Genomic DNA, 21,138 nt, shown 5'->3' with positions numbered 1-21,138 from the left:
ACTCCCTATGGAAAGTTAAAAAAATGTTGCAACCTCGTTACTTTTATAGTAAATGTAAGGATAAAAAAGTATCGATGATAATGCTAAGCTTATATAAATTTATTTGTGTGTGTGTTTTGAGAGGTTGACAGAGAATACTTGATTTTGAAGGGTAAGGTGAATTGGGAGTGGGGGAGTGAGATTTTCTTTGCTTTAGATTCTAATTAAAAATTTCAATGCCTCATGACACCCCTGGTTACCTTTCAGGACTCCCTGGGGTTGCAACCTACTCATTGAGAAAAGATAAATAAAACTGTTGAAGGACAAGTCATTTCCTTATATTACATGCACAATAAAGGGAGAGTAACAGATACATAAAATAGGCCTTAGGCCACACTCCAATTGACTTCAGTGGCATCACTCACAGTGTGTGAAGTTAAGCACACGTGTTAACCTTTGCAGGATTTAGGCCTATGGGAATACACCAGAGGCAAAGCAGTTCATCCACTGGTTCAATTGTTCATCCAACTCCCAAACAGAAAAAAACAGTGAAGGTTGCTAAGTATCAACAATTTATTTAACTACCACATCATTTACAAAACCCAAACCTTTAACAGCAAGGAAGTGAATAGTTAAAACATCATAACATCTTACACCCATGTAATAAACGTAAGCACGTTATTCTTTCTTAGTCTAAAGAAATGTATATTTCATTACAACACAACAACCTTAACCTTGATCCACGGATTCCATTATTTTACATGCAGCATTTTTTTAAAAAGCCCAACAACCTTGATTTCAGTATCAAAACAGATTCTTTTAAGGGATACTGTAAGTGGGAGATATTATCAATTCATATACCTATTTTTGGTAAAGACCCTTGCTGTTTCTTGTACTTGCTTGTACTTGCTGTTTCTTGAGAATAGCAGAACAAAGAAAATTTGGCCCATAGGATGAACATATAAACTGAATCTACGCGGATTATGAGCTCAGTACTGCTTCTTCTGAACTCAAGAAGAGCAGGATCAAACCCTATATGCTCTCTCTGCTGGAGGTTTTGGCTCTGGAAGTGAAATATTCTGATGCTTGTTCTCCTGCTCAGGCACTCGGAAGGTTGGTCCTATATGTTGTAACAAGGGGTGAGGTCCCTTTTGATGGACCTGATGGAGAGGATGTGGCTGCAAGATGTCCAACGGATTTGCAGGGTCAAATGGAGATTGAAGATCTCATAAGAAGTTTGGTCTCCCCCCATGGAGGAAACTCAGTTCAGTTAGGAGACTTGATCCACCATACATTTTTCTGGACCCATGAGAGGTAAGTGTCATTAACAATAGTTCTAGGATCTCAAACAATAGATACAATAGCTGCAATGCTCCTGCCATAACCTCCCAGCTCTGGGATAATAAATGTGCCATGACGACCCTGATTTACCTTAGGAGGTACACATTCTTGAAGGCCATCCCTTCCTCTCTTTCAATTCCACAGCAGGTTTGAGTTTCTTGTGGATGTTGGGAATAATCCAGACATTGAAAAACGCAATTCTGAGAGCCAGATTGTGAAAGCTTTGAGTTGCAATAAGGCAACAACTGAGAAGCACTTCTACCAGTGGACTAAGAAGGTAAGCTTTAATCAGCTAATTATATATTAAGAATAATCCTCCAAATAGGCTTCCTGCTGTGTCTTGTATTCGCTCTATCTTTGTTGTATAGTGCAAATGTTCCAGGGCTAGGACCGTTGTCAGTTAGTGTTTTATACAGCACCCAGCACACTGCTGGCATTTAAATCATAAAATAAATAACAATAGGCAGCTTGTACTAGGAAAGGTGTCCCTGAAGACCTCTAGGCCCAAAGGTTTTCTGTACGTGGGCCACAGATGTTTCAGCCCAGATTCCTTACTGTGGATCAAGACTAATTTCCTTTTCTCTTTTTTTGGTAGTGTCATCATAGTCCTTTCTGCTTGATGGTTGGTTGGACTACTGCCTGTATTCAACCTTTTCTCAGTTTGCTCATGTTCTGTGTCCACCGTGTCTTCAAAGACAAGGATACCTGTTGCTGGTGGCAAGGCCGAAGGAATCCATAAATGCTGTTTATTACTCAGCCTGTCCATTGCAAAGTGAAATGGAGGACCTCTGGCCAAAGCCTACTTGATTTAGTGATCAAAAGCAGCTAATGGCCAACCAAGGGATTTGGCAGAATGAAATTGACACATAATCAAGGCATCATCCAATATACATATTCTTCCAGTGCACTGATACTAAATAACTTCATTATCAGTGGATTCCTGTACCAAATGGAATCTGAATTGGTTTGCTAAATTGCTAATATACATTTGATATTTAAAATATACTTTAGATATTTTCTTCTTAGGAAAATGCATTGTGTTTTTCCTATATTGCCATTTCATATTTTAAATATCTGAAAACTTCATCAGTTTTGTACCTTTTCAAGTATATTTTTTTGCCATTTTTTCATTCCAAATCCCTTCCCCCACATACTATCATGCAGGTTGCACACTTGAGCACTCAGATATTAGGAAATGAGAAAATTAAAGTTACATATGTAATGCTAATTATTATTTATTTTTGTATTAAAGTAGTACCTAGCAGCCTGTACCAAGACCAAGGCCCCATCACGTTAGGTGCTGCATGAACATCTAGTGAGAGATAATCCCTGCCCTCAAGAACTCACAATCTAAATAGACAAGAGAGAGAAGGTGGGAGAAAGAAAGTATAATTTTTATTTTACAAATGGAGAATGGAGGCACAGAGAGAGTCAGAGGGAGTCTGTCACACAGGGAGTCTGCTGGAAACTTGAATCCAGAGCCAGATCTCCTGAGTTCCAGTCCAGTGCTTTAACCATAAAACCGTCATTCCTCTAACTCTGCCCCCTTGTGTATGCCTGAAGATATGTAGTGAATGGGCTTCACAGGGCCTAATCCAATGCCCATTGATGTCAATGGAAGCCTTGCCATAGGTGTCAGGGATCAAGCCCTCACTGCACACCTTACAAGATGCACCTTTCAAGGTTCTAGGGGGGAAAACAGTGTTGTGTTGTATTATTTGAGAAATAGTATGTAACGTAATTAGAGTCTTTGAGCCAAATTCTGAAATCTGTTACATGAATTTGGTCCTGAATACTATGCATTATGTATAAGGCAGGGGTTGGCAACCTCTGGCACGCGTGCCAAAGATGGCACAAGAGCCGATTTTTAATGGCATGCTGCTGCCTGCCGGGTCCTAGCCGCCGGCCCCGCTCAGCCGGCTGCCGAACCCAGGGGGGGGGGGGGGGGAGGCAGGATGAAGAAGCTTGGTCCTGCCAGCTGCTGCTGCAGGGCAGGCAAGGTCCCCTCTCCCCCGCCTCTTCCCCCAGCATGCTGGGTTCCTGCCCCTCCTCTTCTCCCTCCCTGCCGCCGATCAGCTGATGGCCCTTGGGGAGAAGTGGAGCCGCAGCGCGCGCGCTGCTCCAGGGAAGAGGTGGAGACGGGGCCTTGAGGAAGGGAGGGGTGGAATCAGGGCATATCCCCTCCAGCCCCCTGCCGTGAGCTGCTCTGGGCAGGGGGCTGGGAGCACCCCCACGACCCTAGCCCACACCCCCATCCCTCTGCTTTGACCCCTGCCCCCCCGACCTCAGCCCTCGGCCCTGACCCCTACACACTCCCAGCCCTCGGCCCTGACCCCTACACCCCCCTCACACATACCCAGCCTCCTGCCCTGACACCTGCACCCTCCCACGACCCCATTCCTGACTCCAGTACCCCCCACACACCATGCCCTGACTCCTGCACCCCCCACACTCCCACCCCCAACCTGAGCACCAAACGGGAGCTCCTGCACCCCCCACACATTCCAACGTGCACCCCTTCCACCAAATGGGAGCTGCCCAGGTAAGCACTCCACACCCAAACCCTGAGCCCCCTCCCTCATTCTAGCTCCTGGCCAGACCCTACACCCCAACCCCCAGCCTGCTCCTTCACCCCCAGCCCTGTGCTCAGTGCACTCCCACCCTCAGCTCAGTGCAGAGAGAGAGAGAGGAAGAGAATGGGCTAGAACCAGGGAGAAGGTAGGTACCCACTCTATGTGGGCAGGGCCAGGATCCCATACCGGCAGCGGGCTGAGTGGGGTCGGCAGCTGGGACCCTGGCTGGCAGGAGCCGGTGGACAGAACCCCGGACCGGCAGCGGGCTGAGTGGCAGCAGGCTGAGCCGCTCAGCCCACTGCTGGTCTGGGGTTCTGGCTGCCAGCCCCTTGCCAGCCGGGGTCCCAGCCGCAGGCCCCACTCAGCCGGCTGCCAGTCTAGGTGAATGGAACCCCAGGCTGGAAGTGGGCAGAGCGGGCCGGCGGCGTAAGATCTGCATTTTAATTTAATTTAAAATGAAGCGTCTTAAACATTTTGAAAACCTTGTTTACTTTACATACGACAATAGTTTAGTTATATAATATAGAGACTTATAGCGAGAGACCTTCTAAAAAACGTTAACATGTATTACTGGCACGCGAAACCTTAAATTACAGTGAATAAGTGAAGATTCGGCACACCACTTCTGAAAGGTTGCCGACCCCTGGTATAAGGCTAGTTAAGGTTGCATATACAGTCTTCACTGTGGCACTTCCTGACATTGAATGGTATTCCTATGGCTTCAAAGGGAAAAAAATTCCATAACTTAGAATGGTTTTGACCCATCAGAATTCTCTATATCAGGTGTGCAGTGACTGTGCACCTTAGTCAGTAATGCAAAAGGTTGTGTGGAGCCCTGCCTGTTGGAACAAACACTTTTGGTGTGCAGTAAATGTACGCTCACTGAGGCCTTTGTGTAAGTTGCTCGGTCTGGGTAGCCCCCTATGACACTTCAGTGAGTCTCTGTACAGATATTGGGGCCTCAATGCATAATATAGCTGTGCATGCTCACAGTGCATCTAGGCTAGCCAAGCCCACATGTAGTGCTGCATGCCTGCATTTAGAACTCTGCTAAGAGTGGCTAAAAAACCCTGTACTTGTACAAAGCACTGTGGGTGTGCAAACTGTGGTTTCAAGACCCTGCAATCTCTGCAGAAACAAAACCACAAGTCACCAGAGGTAGTTCTCTTTGCATAGGTCTATTTTCTCCCAGCTAAATTTCAACTTTCTTTGATCTCGTCCTTTTGGCTCTCAGGGGTTGCAAGGTTGGGCGGTGGTTTTGTTTATAATAGGGAAGGTTCTTAATTTTTTTTTTTACATGTTCTTAACAGCGGGACTGTTTTAGCTCATACTCTGTGAAAAAACAAAAACAGCCCAATTCATCCCCAGACAGACACTGAACCTGGAAAATTTCAGCCTGAGATGTGAAAAGTTTTGGAGAGCTCTGAGTGACTGACATAGGGGGTTACAATGGAAACAATTATGCAGCCTTAACTATCGCTGTAGCTATAAAATAGGTGTGGTCAATTCTGTTGAAAATGTAAGAAATAATGGGATAGTGACTCCGTTTCCAGTGTGGGAGATCGCAGTAGCCAGGGGACAAGAAGGAGGGGGAAGGAAGAGAGTATTTTCTGTGGTATGGGAACCTCATGGAGTGACCGATCTCTTATGGGTCATTTTTCAGATTGATCAAGATGTCCTGAAAAACATGGAAAAGAGACGCCCCTATGAAGATACTGTCACTGACCTGTTGAGGTTAATCAGAAATGTCGGGGCGCACTATGGTGGAAAACCACAATGATAAGTGGTCGTATCGGGATTGATGTCCCAGATGAAGATTGTTTCGGGGAGGCTGCGAGGGGACTTAGGGTGGAGCAGGTCCTTTTCTCACTTCCAGCATTATAAAGAAACAAAAAACAACTTTAAGTGCATTTTGCAACCAGATTTTGAAAACTAGTGGCCAAATGCTCTTCCCCCCATGAAGTGATTTTTTTTTTTTTTTTTAAATTCCAGGGCATGAGAACTAGGGTGAGAATGGAAGAAGCCAGAGACGCAAAGCAGGGAGAGCATGAACCTTAGTTGGTTTTCAGGAAATTCTCTCAAGGCTGGTGAAACTTCACTAGCAGAAGCAAAAAGTGGGAAAACCTACTTCTTTGATACTTCTCAATGAATTGAGATGCCCCATGTAAAATCATCCGTTCTCTATTCTAGGTTCAAGGAAATAATCCAGAACCCATCACAGTATTTTGTTGACCGGTTTCCAGATCTGACATTTTATGTCTATGAGCATTTGCGCTGTGTAGACAGAGGTTGGTGGGATTTAATTATCTATTTGGTAAATATCTCCAGTTTGGGAACTCAAATTAATCAGTTTATTTTCACAAGCATGCTCTGCCAGTGTTAATCAGAATGGAGAGAAGGCCTTCATTGGCCCCGAGGCTGATGTGTCTTTATGAAAGCTCTCAGTTCCCTGCATCATATCTTCTCTCTTCACAGTTCTGGGTGCGCTCCCCTCAAACAACTTGGGAGGCTGAACTGTGGACCTTCAGAGCTAAATGCATGGGCTGCTACAGCTGAGCTAAAGTTCTCTAGCTAGGGTTGTAACGGACTCTTATCCTCTGCAGATCAGGCATAGAACTAGTTGGTGACACCTGCCCCACAGAGGCCAGGGCGACATGAGCAAGCAATCCTGGCCTCGCTATAGAGTAGCTCTCATGTAGCCAGGCCACGGGGTGTTGGGAACTTGTTGTTCACTCCTGTGTGAGGTCTGTTTACAACAAAGGTCTAAGCCAGTGGTTCTCAAACTTCAGCAACCCAAGGATCCCCATTTTGATTTAAAAATTTTCAGGGACCCCCAACCCCCCATGCTCAGCCCTTGCCCCACCCCTTCTCTGAGGCTCCACCCCCACTCACTCCATCCCCCCTTTCCTCCCTTGCTCGCTCTCACCCCACCCTCACTCACTTTCACCAGGCTGGGGCAGGGGTTTGGGGTCCAGGAGGTGGTGTGGGCTCTGGAAGGAAGTTTGGTTGTGGGAGGGGGTGAGCGGTACGGGAAGAAGTTTGGGTGCAGGAGGGGGTGCGGGCTCTGGGAAGGAGTTTGGGTGCAGGAGGGGATGCAGGCTTTCGGAGGGAGTTTGAGTTCTGGCTCCCGGCTGGGGCAGGGGGTTGAGGTGTGGGAGGGAGTGATGGGTGCAGCACTTACCTCGGGCGGCTCCCACCTGGCACATCTCTCTGGCAACGGCTCTAGGCGAGGGCAGGACAGGGGGTCTCCGCACGCTGCCCCTGCCTGCAGGCACCGCCCCCGCAGCTCCCATTGATTCACAGATATTAAGGTTAGAAGGGAACATTATGATCATCTAGTCTGACCTCCTGCACAATGCAGGTGACAGAATCTAACTCACCCACTCCTGCGATAAACCTCTCACCTATGTCTGAGCTATTGAAGTCCTCAAATCATGGTTTAAAGACTTCAAGGGGCAGAGAATCCTCCAGCAAGTGACCCGTGCCCCATGCTACAGAGGAAGGCGAAAACCCCCCAGGGCCTCTTCCAATCTGCCCTGGAGGAAAATTCCTTCCTGACCCCAAATATGAACCCTGAGCATGTGGGCAAGATTCACCAGCCAGATACCCAGGAAAGAATTCTCTGTAGTAACTCAGATCCCACCCCATCTAACATCCCATCACAGGCCATTGGGCCTATTTACCATGAATAGTTAAAGATCAATTAATTGCCAAAATCATGTTATCCCATCATACCATCTCTTCCATAAACTTATTGAGTTTAATCTTGAAGCCAGATAGGTCTTTTGCCCCCACTGCTTCCCTTGGAAGGCTATTCCAGAACTTCACTCCTCTGATGGTTAGAAACCTTGGTCTAATTTCAAGTCTAAACTTCCCGATGGCCAGTTTATATCCATTTGTTCTTGTGTCCATATTGGTACCGAGCTTAAATAATTCCTCTCCCTCTCCAGTATTTATCCCTCTGATATATTTATAGAGAGCAATCATATCTTCCCCTCAACTTTCTTTTGGTTAGGCTAAACAAGCCAAGCTCTTTGAGTCTCCCTTCATAAGACAGGTTTTCTGTTCCTCAGATCATCCTAGTAGCCCTTCTCTGTACCTGTTCCAGTTTAAATTCATCCTTCTTAAACATGGGAGACCAGAACTGCACACAGTATTGCAAGTGAGGTCTTACCAGTGCCTTGTATAACGGTACTAACACCTCCTTGTCTCTACTGGAAATACCTCGCCTGATGCATCCCAAGACCACATTAGCTTTTTTCACGGCCATATCACATTGGCAGCTCATAGTCATCCTGTGGTGACATCCTCCTCGCATTGGTGTACAGATATCTTAATTTTTGCTGTTTGGCCTCGCTTACATTCTTTACCTGATTAGGCACGGTCATTCTACAGCCAGTATGACCTATTAGACTGGTATCCACACTGCCCTTCCTCCTTATGTCCATTCTCCTACCCACGACTGTATCCTTTTTTACTTTGTTTTCTTCCCTCTTAATGCTAAAATCCAGCGTGGAGATTACCTGGATATCTCCCAACCATCTCCCCCAAATTCCTAGTTTAAAGCTCTCTTAATCAGTTGTGCCAGCCTCCATCCTAGAAGTCTATTTCCTTCCCTACTCAGATGAAGTCCATCCCGAGAGAACTGTCCTCTGTCCATGAATGCCTCCCAGTGGCCATACATCCCAAAGCCCTCCTTATAGCACCACTGCCTGAGCCATCTGTTGATAGTCATAATCTTGTCATACCTTTGTTGCCCTTCTCTAGGAACAGGCAGAATCCCACTGAAGATCACCTGAGCCTCTATTTCCTTAAGCGTCTTCCCCAGCCTGGCATAGTCTCCGTTGATACGTTCCAGTGAGAATCTACCGGTATCATTTGTTCCCACATGAAGGATAATTAGTGGATTCTTTCCTGCTCCCTTTAGGATCCTTTTCAACCTCAGGTCTACATCCCGTGTCTTAGTACCTGGAAGACAGCACACCCTTCTATTCTCTGGATCAGCTCTGGTTACAGGCCTGTCTATTCTTCTCAGTAAGGAGTCCCCGGTCATGTAGACCTGCCTTTTCCTGGTGACGGTACTATTCTCCAGTCTATCCCCTGTTCCCTCTGGCTGCAAGTTCTTTCCATTCCTATTCTCCCTTGTAATCCTTTTCAACACATCCTGTATCCTCCTGAGGCTCATATTTGGTGTAGTCTCCATTGACTCTTCCCCTTTTCCTATAGGACTAGCCGCTCTTCTCTTCTTCCTTGCCCTTCCACCTTCAGTGACCACCTGCTGAGCCCCTTCTTCATTTTCCAACTCTGCAAACCTATTCTTGAACTCTATTTCTCCTTCACTAGCCATCTTTTCCTCTGCCTGGTTTTCTTAGTCACATGCTTCCACTGTCCACTTTCCTCACCCAGCAGTCTCCCCTCAGAATTCTTCAGTTCTGCTTCCATCTGCAAGTCTGAGCTTTTCCCTTCAGCTGCCTTATGTCTTTGCTCCATAATCCACTCAAACTCCCTCCTAAACTCAACCAGAGTCTCCACCTGCATCTCCAATCCTCAGATCTTTTCCTCCATCAGCTCTATCAGATGGCATTTCATGCAGACAAAAAACTCTTACCAGATACCCCCTCCAGGATCATGTACATACCGCAGCTTCCACATCCAGCCATCTTCATTGTGTCTTCCATGACATGGGTCACTCCCACTGCTGCCTCTGTATCTGTCATAGTCTTCCCTCCTAAATCCTGTTAATCTGGGAAACACAAACCACTCCAAAACCCACCACCCACAGCAAAAACAAACCCCAAACATGCACCACAAGACAAACTCCCCTTTCAAACTCACACTGAAACTCCCCTGTTTACAGCTCTGTTTGCTGGCTCCTGTGCTGCTGGCTGGCTACCTTTATAGGACCCCTAGTCAGAGAAGCCCCGCCCCCTAATCAGGGCTCAGCTTCTCTCCCAGCACAAAGCCCCTACAAGCCTCTACACATACAGATACAAAACCAAATACAAATACCTTCTCCTCCAACAGAACTCCCACTGAAACTCCCCTGTTTACAGCTCTGTTTGCTGGCTCCTGGGAGCTGCGGAGTCAGCGCTGGGCAGCGCTCGGCGCGGGGGCAGCATGCGGAGACTCCCTTGGCTCCCCCCAGGGGCCGCAGAGACATTGCCGGCTGCTTCTGGAAGCCAAGGTCTCTGCTCCTCCCCCTCCCTCCCACTGCCACCTTCACGCTGGGGGGGAAACAGTTGTCTGGTCTATGCTAACAGGGTGTAAATGCCCCAGGGCCAGAAGTTCTCTAGCATGTCCAAAGAGGGGATGAGAGTGAGAACAGGAGATGGATTCAGAGGCTCATATGGTGTGTTCAGAGTGTGAAGGGACAGGAATTCATTGTGGAGGTTGCTCTGCTAGTTTTATTTCGACGAAGACAGAAGGGTACTAGGAACAGATCAAGGAAACAGAACCTTTTATTCTCTGCACTTGTTAGCATCTGAGCAGAAAGTTTCTCTGTGCATGTGCATGTTTCTTGAAACTCAGAACTTTTTTCCCATTGCAGCATCCGCTAATAACATCGGAGCACTAGGCTTCCCGCTGTCTCTGTGGAGGGGAAAAACACTTTACATCACACGCTGCAATGACCTCTGGGAAATTAACAAGCGAGAAGGATAGTGGGGGGACGGATACAGCTCCCTTAGGCCTTGTTTACACTGGGGATTTCGGCCAGCACAGTAGCTGCACTAGGCAGGCAAAGAGGCTTTAAACTACAGTTAGGTTAGCAACGATGAAGCTTGCCCAGGCTTCAAGGAGTCACAAGCTCTCCCAGTGCAAATTGTAGCTTGTAGAGCTTTTGCCTGCCCGCACTAGGGGTTTGCACTGGTGCAGCTACCTTAGTGGCTAGCCACTGGTGGCTGTAACAGGGGCATATCCCCAGGGTAGACAATGACTTACAGAGAAATCAGATTTTCCTGCAATGTTGCTTCAAAGGCACAGAGGCGGCCCGCTTACTTTGTGTGAGTTGTTGGAACAACTCCCTCTGAGAACTGAGACAAGAGCATTGCACCCGGGGAATCAATACACCCAAGCAGCAAACCTACTAATTATTATTTATTGGTGTTACGGAAGTGCCTACTAGCCCCAGTCATGGACCACGGCTCTAGGAGCTGGACAAACAGAACAAAAAGACAGCCCCGGCCCCAAAGAGCTTAGAATCTCAAGATGAGACAACAGGTGGAGACGGACAGACAGGGAGGTACAAGGAAACAATGAGACAACTTGTCTAAATAGACTAGACAGCTCCAGATTGCGGGAAGGGATCTAACACACAAGCGGAGTGATCAGCAGGATGGCAGCAAACGTCATGTTCATTCCACAACTATTTTAGGCCGGGGTGAGGAGTGGCTTTACTTAGTTAGGGGATCAGCCAAATGGAAAGGGAGGTGAAGGGGACAGGGCAGGGGAGGAGAGGCTAAGAGGGGCAGGTGTGGACTGAAGGTGAGGTGAAGATACTGTGAGGAGGGAGAGGGAGGGTTTGAGCAAACAGACAGCCAGCCAGTCAGGGCAGGGCAGAGCAAGTCAGAACCAGCTACAGTTTTCACTGCGATGTCTAGAGGTCCCAGCTTTGGCTGTGCTTGCCCCCCTGGCTGGAGTTTCTGGCTGGCTGCTCTCTGCTATTGTCCCCCAAGTGGAGGGGTAAGCAGGCCCTGCCATCCTAGTGCCTAGGCCTAGCTACCTACCTCCCGGTGACCTTTCTTTCTTTCTTTTTTTTGCTTCCACTTATTTGTTTATGGGGGAAGGGGCCAGTGATTAAAGAACATTATTGAAGGCGGAAGATGCCATCATTGTCCACAGCCAAGGACTATGAGGACAGGGTGTTGTGCAACCCATAGGTCTGCCAAAGCACCTAATGCCTGAACTGTCACAACCCCTGATATTCTAGTCCAGACCTCCCACCACGGCCTTGCTAGTGCACCTCAGTCCTGACCTGCAGCACTGCTGTGTCTTCAGAGCCAGCCTCCGGGTGGAGAGGGACAGTTGCTCTCACTCAAACAGTGAAAGCGGGGATGGATTAGGATGGCTTTTTAGAAGCATCTTGAAGCTGTTGCCTGAAGGAAAAAGAGCAAGAACGTCAGGCAGTGCCAATTCAAGATGGGTGGGGGACAGGAGGGCACCCACCCTCTATTATACAAATGCACTGGAATTGCAACAAAGCTGAGAAGCCAACAATCCCACCCTAGTGAGTTTTGGTTTGTATGACACAAATGTTGTCATGGATACAGTCATTTCCTCAAAAGCAGAACAAGTTTCAACATATCCCACCACTCCCTCCTGGCCCTGGTCCTTGGTCCATGAGCATGTCTCCATACATGTTATTTGTCAGCCCATCCCAACTCTATCTAGACTTAGTCCTACTTTCTACTTTATCCTCTGGAGTTAGAGTTCAGAATGGTCCAAGGGCTCTTAACCAGAAGCAGTGAAATGAAAAGCCTGACTATCAGAGAAGCTATCCCAATGGCGAGGTCTCTTGGACTGGGTATAATCTCCCAAACTCTCTCCGTTGGACCGTTTGGAACAGAACTGGACAAAGCACTGGAGAGTATACAGTCTATTGGAGTCCCTCTATGCTCCCATCGCTGCAGGATCAGAGTGCCTTCCAAGGATTTAGTCTCACAATGCCTGAGGGAGGGAAGTGTTGTTATCCCCACTTTACAGATGGCAAAATGAGGCACACAGAGAGTAGTTAATTCACTGAGAGTCTGTGGCAGAGCCAGGAACAGAAGCAGGATCCCCTGATTCCCAGTCCAGTGCTTTAATCGCAAGATTATTCTAACAATCCCCTTCTGTTCCCCACATTGATGAATTAGATGGATGCTGTGGTGGGCACCGTTAGACAAATGTTAGGTACTGAAAACCACATCAAATAATCTAATCTAATGCTCATTCTGTGCCATCTGTGCAGGGGCAGAGAGGGGCATAAAGTAAGTTACCCCCTTATTCTGTATTCATCTTCAGCTGGGGTTACTTTCCCCACTCTTAATTGTGCCTGGGGTAGGCTGGGGGGACAGGGCGCTGGTACTGCCCATACAACTTGTACTCAGCTTGGGAAGCAAGTGATTCCCATCTCATGCTGGGCATTCACACTGGGTCTGGATGGAAGGAGATGAGGTTTCCCAGTCATTACCTACCCTATCTGTTGGGTCACGCAGATGCCAGATGGGGGCTTTTTCCAGTTGAGGCTTCCAGACGATGCTGAGACAAAACCCAAGAGAACTTTCCGTCATGTATTGAAAATCACCCTGCAGGTCCCCTCCACACAAGCAACCAGCAGCATTCTAACATCTAAGCATCTTTTTTCCTGGGCAGATAGGAAGGTGAACTCAAGAGAAAGAGCATTCCTAACTTCTCCTCGGGGTAAAGAGATCAGCAGGGGGACATGATGCTCCCAAGGTGGCCTGACAGCATTTACGCAGGTGGGCACAGGAATAACTAGAGACAGGAGAGTCTGATTTCCCAGGCTCCTTCCTCATCACTTGGCACTCGGTTCCCAGGTCAGAGAACCTTAGGGGCAAAGTTACTTACACTTTTGCTCTGTAGAAGAATCCACTTCCTCCCGAGGCTGAGGTAGCAGCAGCTGGATCCCCTTGAGCAGCGTGAACCTAATGATTGGATGGTCCTCTATTGAAAGAGGAGGCAAAACAATACACCACCGTAACTTCTCCAGCATTGGGATCCTCCTCTAATGCATGTCCAACAGATCCCCCTTCCTCTGCTCTATCACCCAGCTGCTCCCACACAAATTCGCAGGCCTCTTCGGCTCCTTTCATCTGGATTGGCAGACAGGGTTGAGGGGGACTGGAGAGAGAGATTGCATCCCTCTCCCTATCCCATATTAAATGACTGGGTTGTGACATAGACACGTATCCTTGGGCAAGAGGGGGAAGGAAGCGGCTCAGGGTAATCCAACAAGCATCTCATTTGATGTTGTTGTAGCCTATTCTCTTTGAACATCAGGCACAGACAATGAAGCCAGATGAGAGGACGAATGAATAACAGAGGGAACCACCTCCTGCCCTAGGTTCTGCTGCAGCAGTGGTGATCAACAGGGGTAGGAGCTACTGACTGTCGCATGCATGGCACAGGTCTTGAAGGACAGAATATGGGGCCTTGTGTTTAGTCGGATGTTGTTCAAGGTGGTTTGTTTGGTTGTGTGAATGGAGAGGGAAAGAGGAAGGTGGTACATGGAGCCACAAAGACATACAGCTTTACACACAGCCACACGGTTTAACACATTGCCACACATGCCCAGCCACATCCATAGTCCGATATATACATGGAGCCAGCCAGCTGGTGTATGTACAAGAACAGCATGTTTATTCTACAAATTGTAGGATGAAGCACTATCTTCATCTTCATGTGGCAGATGTCATTTGAATTTCTCCCTCCCTGAATGAGAGATTTGAAGTTCTGAATTATATATGTTTTTCAAGCTTTCCTAAAGAAGGTCCTTCACCACATCCTCAAAGGCTACAATCCCAGGTGAGACATCACTTTGAGTACCAGAAGCTGCCCAGTCCTCTGCTGATGACAAAATAAGGCACAAGTGGAGCAACAGTGACACCATGTGGCCAGGTGGAAGAAAAACTCAAGTCTCTTCCTTGGGAATATCCCAGAAAGAGAGGCACCCCAGGGGAGTGGGGTTGGGAAGAGAAATGAATTTAAAATATGTACATGCTGTGATGCATTGCTCTGCTCAGCCACTTCTCCGCAGTGATTGTAATCCCAGAAATAAACTAAGGTAAATAAAGGTGCTTTTGTGTGATCAATATATATTTAGGGTTTTTTTCCTAGTAATTTTAGAGTTCTTTTTTTAAAAACTATTTAACCCATCCTGTCAGTAATCTCACTAGGCAAAGCTTTTACTTTAGGGCATGATCATGATCAGCAAGGTATCTTAGCAAAAGTCAGCAGAAACAGTTCAGTTTGCAAGTCGAAACAAGATTTTTCTGACTGCCTAAAATACAGTTTTATCCTGGGTTTGGAAATCCAGCTGGGTACTTTCCCCTCATCATACAATGACACCAGCAATACAGATTCCGCCATCAGAGATTGGCTGGCAAGTGTGTGGATGACATGAAGCAGAAGAGAATCTGCTTTGCTCTCCCACCACTATCTCAGCTTTGCAGTGCGGACACTGGTAATACCTACAGATGATTCTTCTCATTTAATGGGCAGCTCTAGAAACTGACCCAAATACAGCGAATAGCTATAATACGCAGGTCAGAGTTATTTATGCACCATCCTCTGCTGGATCTAGTGAGGATGTTAGCCTGTTAAAGGCCTTAGCTACAGAGTCTGGATTCTGCTAGGGGCCCCAGTCCTGCAAGGAGCTTTGTGCAAGCACAGGGGTCTGGCCAGTTGGCACTCCTTGCTGGATTATGGCCATGATGGGACGGAACAAAGTGCCATTTCAACAGATTCCATTTGCTGTCCAGTCCAGAGCAACACTTGAATACTGGGATAACGACTGGTCATATCTCAAAGCGTCATGGTTTTTAACAGGAACTCTGGTGCCTGGGTGTGGACAGCATGGAACAGAAATAGTTAATGACTGTAATAATTTGCATGTACTGCATATAGCTCTCTCCATAAAGCTCTTTATGAAGATTTGTTTACCCTCCCAAACAGCCCTGTCAGGTAGATACCCTAAGTCTTTTTATGTGCAATTGAAATTTTGACTGATATCTGGCTGAGAATAATCATGTGATGAATCAAATTTTGTCTGACTCCTTGGAAGGTCAATAATCCTGACTTTGGGACTAGAGCCATGATGTGTTAAGGAGCTGGTCTCGGAAGCCTTAAACATTCCACAAACAAATAAGGAAAGGAGATTGTTGTGGTTACACATAGTAACTTCCACTTTGAGTGAAAATAACATTTATTGTTCCTTGGGATAAATATTGAGTTCTGTTTGGCCTTGGTCAATACATCTTGATATGCATCTCAACAGACATCAATGGGCTTGATTCAACACTCAGATCAATAGCGCCACATAAAACTGCTGTAACAAAATAGAGAATCAAGGCTCCAGATCTTAATTTTATATGCAGGGAAACCGAGGCACAGCAGTTACATGACTTGACCAAGGTCATTCAATGATGTAGTAGAGAGAACAGAACCTTAGACTCCTGACTCTCAGTTTTCCATTCTAACTATTAAAGAAAATAAAACTCCCTCTTTTCATAAAAAATTGACTATTTTGATTAAAAGTGGTAAGTCAATTAGAAAATTGCCACATGAATACTCAGTGAGGAATCCAAGCTGTCAGAGGGAGTGACAACCACTTTAGTGCTAATGTCTTAGTATTATTTCATAGCTTGGTTCTTAAAGGAGCTGGTACTAAGTGCCAGGCTGAGAAGTGAAAATTGTCCCTGATCCCTAGGAGAATGTACTCTATACCAGTCACTCCACTTCACACCTGAACTCTAGTGAGTATCACCCCCAAACCCTTACTGCAGTTTCTCTGCATTCTAAGTGATCAGTTCAGCCCTGGTGCAATGCCACTGATGTCAGCGAAGTTACATGAGAGATGAATCACTCCTCAATCTGCTTTCATCTCCGAACCTATCTGGGAGCAAATTCGCAAACCAGAATTAATTTGGTTTAATTTCTGTTTTGAAGGGTTGAATATTTTTTGGGACGTGGTATAAGGAATCTAGTGTGTTTAGTGTGGAGAAAGTGCATCTGATGGATATGACCCTGATTTGACTTTCTGTATTCAGCAGCAGATGTACAGTTACGGGACTTACCACTGAGGGATTTTCATGAGCTATCAGGAGGGAATGAAGGGAGAGGCCTTAGTTGTTTTGAGACCATCATGTTTGAAAAGGATCCCCAACATAAGAAGATAGGAATTGACAGATCAATATTAATCCATGAATTCATATCTTCTGCTTCAGTTACAGTATCTATATCATTACCTGATGTTTCACAAAAAAACTCCCCTAGACAATTGTTCAGCCCTTTACCTGGAGGAAGATTCCTTCCTGACCTGATCCAGTTTACACCATGAAAGCTGCCTGATCTATGCAAATGCTCACCAAATGAAGGTACTTTAATATCAATAATAATACTTTGCCTCTCATACAGAACCCACTGGTGAGCCACTACTTGAGGCATTAGAGGATGGGCAAGGCTGAGAGGACTAATGTGCAGCATACGGGACATGGCGAACACATCAGAGAAAGAGAGAGGATGAGGAAGAGGCAGTCTCAGCTTACCCCCACTGAAGATACTGGATGTCCTAGGTGATGTCTTAGCAGGGAATGGAGAGAGAGATTTTTTTATCTTCGGATACCTGCGGAAGGACTTCATTGACTTCCAGTTACAGTATCTGTAGGGGAAATGCTAACGTTAAGGACAGACAGCAAATCAAGTCTAACACGTTTGAGGAATACGGCCAGCGGTAATGTCCCATTCGGACTCACATTTTCTTTGGAAGGAGGTAAGGCGAGAAAATGCCCGACACCCACCTCTGCACCCCACTCGCCCAGCCCTAAAGAGAGGGATTTTTACCTTTTCCAGAAGTGTATCAGAACTGGGAAGACATTGAGCAAGGCCACGTGATAGAGGCTGCGATCCAGGACCCCTCTGGAAGTTAAATTCCGGATTAAATCTTTCTGGCCGTCAGAAATGTTCACCTGGTCACAGAACAGAGACCACTTCATAAATAGGGCTTGAGACACGGGTGGCATCCCTACTGGATCCCAGAGAGAAACACCCCTAGTAACTCCACCCCGCCCTCACACCTTCCAGGATTCTGCATTCCACTTATAGAGCCCTGGTCACAGTTCAAAGGTCTCCAAGCAGGGTTTCGGTTTATTTCCTGGCTAACTAGCCAAAATCCAAAGAAATCCCCTTTCTGCCCCTTCCCTCACCATGCTTTTAAAAGGGATTTTAAAAGAAAGGTGGTTAAAACAGCAGTGTGCCATGGGGAGGTGCACCGTAACGGGGAGGGAGAGTATGAATGATCTCTAGTGACTACAGACTGAAAGGCTCTTCTCTATTGACTGTAAAGCCAGCCACTGTGTCTCAGCCCTGACCAGAGGGGCCCATGTCTAGATGGTCGTTCAGTTACCACGCCCACTCACTCACACTCTCTGGATTACCAATTAGCGTCAGTTGTGAGAGTGGTTTTGGTAACGATGGACACTCTCCATTAGGACCTGGATTGAAGCTAATAACTTACTTTACACAATGCCAAAGTTATCAGAACTGCAGTATGTTCAGCTGGAACAGATTGAAACCTGGGTCCCATTAGTAATTCCCTGAGCCAGACACCCCCAAGCTCTCAGGCAATGATTTGCAGGCCCCAGGCCTCCCTGGCAGTGAGCATGCAGGGCATGTTACAGCGTCCTACCCGCAGTTTAGGAGGGACTTCGGAATTCAGGAAGAGTTTGGCGATCGTGGCCACTTTGGTCTTAAGAAAGGCGACATCCCTCTCGGTGTACATCCCCCAGGCTGCAAGCACTGCGGCCGAATCAGCCAGGTGACAAAACCTGCCAGGACAAATGGAAAGGGATGTCTAAGAGAGAAGGTATGGGCGTGGCTGTCTACTCAGACTATGATACAACATGTGGCTTTTAGCTGAGATTTTCTAAGCCACGTAGGGGATTTAGATGCCCACTTCCCACTAACATTCACCCCCTGCCCTGTGGCACATGCCTTCCTCCAAAGAGAGTGTGACAGGGTGTATACGCCACACTGGTATAGAAAAGGCTAATTGGACCCAGAGAGTCATGAATACACCCAATTGCACCTGGAGGATGGGCCAGGTCCAATTAAAGATAAAGCCCAGTTGGGGAGGAGCTGGGAGTTACAACGAGCTGCAGTGAGAAGCTGCAGTGAGAAGGTAAGAACTCTGCAGTCCCTCTCTGGTCAATAGAGAGGCCTGTGGGCCAAGGGCAGGATTTCAGGGCAGTAGAGGAAAGAGGAAACCCAGGGGTGGAGGTGGGGGAGTAGGCCTTGGGGATCCTCTCCTGACACGGGAACACTGGAACAGGCCAGGAGAGAGACTGGGAAGACAGAGGGGTGGAGCAGTCCCTCCAAGGGGAGCTCTGACAAAGAGGAACAGGACTACCAGGGGGAGAGAAACTGAGAAGTATCGCTCACCACAAGAAATGGAAAGAACTCTACAGAGCCCAGAAACGGGCAGCAGGAAGTCCAAGATAGGAAGCACTCAAATGAGGAGTCTGGGGGAGTAGACCTTGTCTGCTTCCACAGGGTCCCTGGATTGGAACCCAGAGAAGAGGGAGGGCCTGGGTTCCCATCCTGGCCACTGAGGAAGGTGGCATGATACCTCCATACAAAGAGTAAGGACTCTGGGAAACCTGGAGACAAGGGATGTAAAGACCACTGGGCCTAGAGTCAGGACTGGAGACCTGACCTAAGGACATCAGGCTGGTGTTTGCAGGACTTTCTGCTACCCCAGAAGGGGTGGGACTGGATGTGGCCTGGCCAGAGGGTTGAGTCACTGGAAGAGGCAGACCTCCACTAGGCTGGAACAGCTGTCCCGCAGCAGGTGCCAGACCAGAGCCTGCTACACCACACCTGGCCAGTGGTGAGTCACTCAATGACAGAGGTGGGTGGGGGATACTTTCATGGGGCAACTACACCTCAGCAGAGGGATTGTCTTGTGCTTCCCACTCCTCCCATTGGCCATCATGACATCCCTGTGTCAAGCTCCAGCAGGAAAATACCGAATGTCAAACCAGGAGCAGCAACCAGTAGTGTGTAACTAGCCCACTCTCTGCAGGCCACCAGCGGTGCATGGGTCACAGTTAAGCTAACAAAATGCAGACACAGGTAGCATGGCTTGACTTGTCTGCCTTCCCCCTAACAACCTCCTGCCCTGAAGAAACGCAGCTTGTGTCACTGCCATTCGTGTGGTGGCTGGGAGGTTGAAAGTGAGCATTCTTCAGTGTTCTGTTACTGCTGCTCCCTGATCACCCAACAGGTGTCGCTGCAGAGCACTCAGCAACAGGTACTCGTTCACACCAAGACTCCCTTCTGGCTTGTGGAAAGGGGGCTTCTTTGTGCAAAGGAACAGGCCTTTGGGTCTAGTCTCTTTGCCCAGGGAGCAGAGTACAGTGCCTCCCAGCACCACATCACTGCAGTGTAAGCAACAGATCAGCTGAGTGTCCAGCAGACCAGTGTGCGGTGCCGCTCTGTCTGAGCCAGCCCATCAGGCCAGGGATTTTATCGCTGCAAGGCAGGAAAAATCCAAAGGTATTTGAAACAAACGGACGGGGTGGGCATGCTTACTTCTCAATCTCCAGGTAAAAACTGAGGTCGTTGACCAGGAAGTTGATGGAAATGTGCCGCTGGTTAAAGAGCCGGCGCTTCACCTGTATCACCTCCACATCCTCTCCCACGCTGGCAGCCGGCATGGACTGGCGGGGGCTAGACATGGCGATGTTACTGCGCACGGAGCTACTGGGCAAGTCTGAGTGAGGACAAGGGAAGACCTGAGCAACTCATCTCCCTCAAGCTCCTGCAACCCAGATGTTGGGTAAATTGATAGACAGTGTGAGCATGAGACAAAGACATGACAGGGCCAGCACTAATGGGTTTGAGCCACACCTCATTTCAGGCCCATGTGTGTGTCTCTATCAATTTACCCAGTCCCCCGACAATGTAATCTTGTACCCTCACCCCCACCTAAAGTGCTCTACTCTTCTGTCTACAGTTTGCTGCTGGTGTCTCTGGCCCTGTAATCCTCAAGCTGTACATTTCCCCCAGTACACACAGGGCTCATCCGGAGCCCTTATAGTTCACATTACTCTCTAATCCCCGTACCTCTCCTGCCCCTCAGCACTACTCTAAATCACAGGGAAAGAACTTACATAGTGCTACACCCTAAACCATCACATGGAGAAAATACTCACAGCTGAAGCCAGGTACTAAGTCACTGCACAGACTTACTGAACATACAAGAAGCAGCTGGTGGGTGCTGTCTTCAGATGAGTTGAAAATGTAAGGTGTAGGGAACTTCCAGGGGGGCTATGCAGTATAATTACTGCTTTAAACATTTTGGACCTGATTTTTCATTATAGTGCCCAATGGGTGCCTAAAGTAGGCTGCCCATCTCCTCACACGGGTGCTCAAATAGCACGAGCTGAATAAAACGCCACTTTGAGTGGCCAGCTGCAGAGCTGCCTGCCCAGGTTAGCAAATGGGATTTCCCCCTCTCCAGTGGCTA

General features: G+C 47.6%; 1 protein-coding gene across 1 annotated transcript in view; it reads right to left on the bottom strand.

Annotated features, from left to right (window-relative positions):
• Nucleotides 1-11,949: 11,949 nt before the first annotated feature.
• Nucleotides 11,950-21,138, bottom strand: part of RGSL1 (regulator of G protein signaling like 1) — a 50,984-nt gene continuing 41,795 nt past the window's right edge. Inside the window, exons 17-23 of the mRNA XM_078854181.1 lie at nt 20,202-20,382; nt 18,298-18,436; nt 17,454-17,578; nt 17,159-17,271; nt 13,461-13,556; nt 13,067-13,130; nt 11,950-11,986 (exon numbers count right to left, since the gene is read on the bottom strand). Of these exons, the coding sequence (XP_078710307.1) occupies nt 11,950-11,986; nt 13,067-13,130; nt 13,461-13,556; nt 17,159-17,271; nt 17,454-17,578; nt 18,298-18,436; nt 20,202-20,382 (755 nt within the window). The remainder of the gene's footprint in view (nt 11,987-13,066; nt 13,131-13,460; nt 13,557-17,158; nt 17,272-17,453; nt 17,579-18,297; nt 18,437-20,201; nt 20,383-21,138) is intronic.

The sequence above is a fragment of the Lepidochelys kempii genome, chromosome 8, assembly GCF_965140285.1.
Source record: "Lepidochelys kempii isolate rLepKem1 chromosome 8, rLepKem1.hap1, whole genome shotgun sequence".
In the NCBI taxonomy this organism is placed as follows: domain Eukaryota; kingdom Metazoa; phylum Chordata; order Testudines; family Cheloniidae; genus Lepidochelys; species Lepidochelys kempii.
The sequence above is the reverse complement of the archived record's forward strand: the minus strand, read 5'-3'. Positions and strand labels throughout refer to the sequence as shown.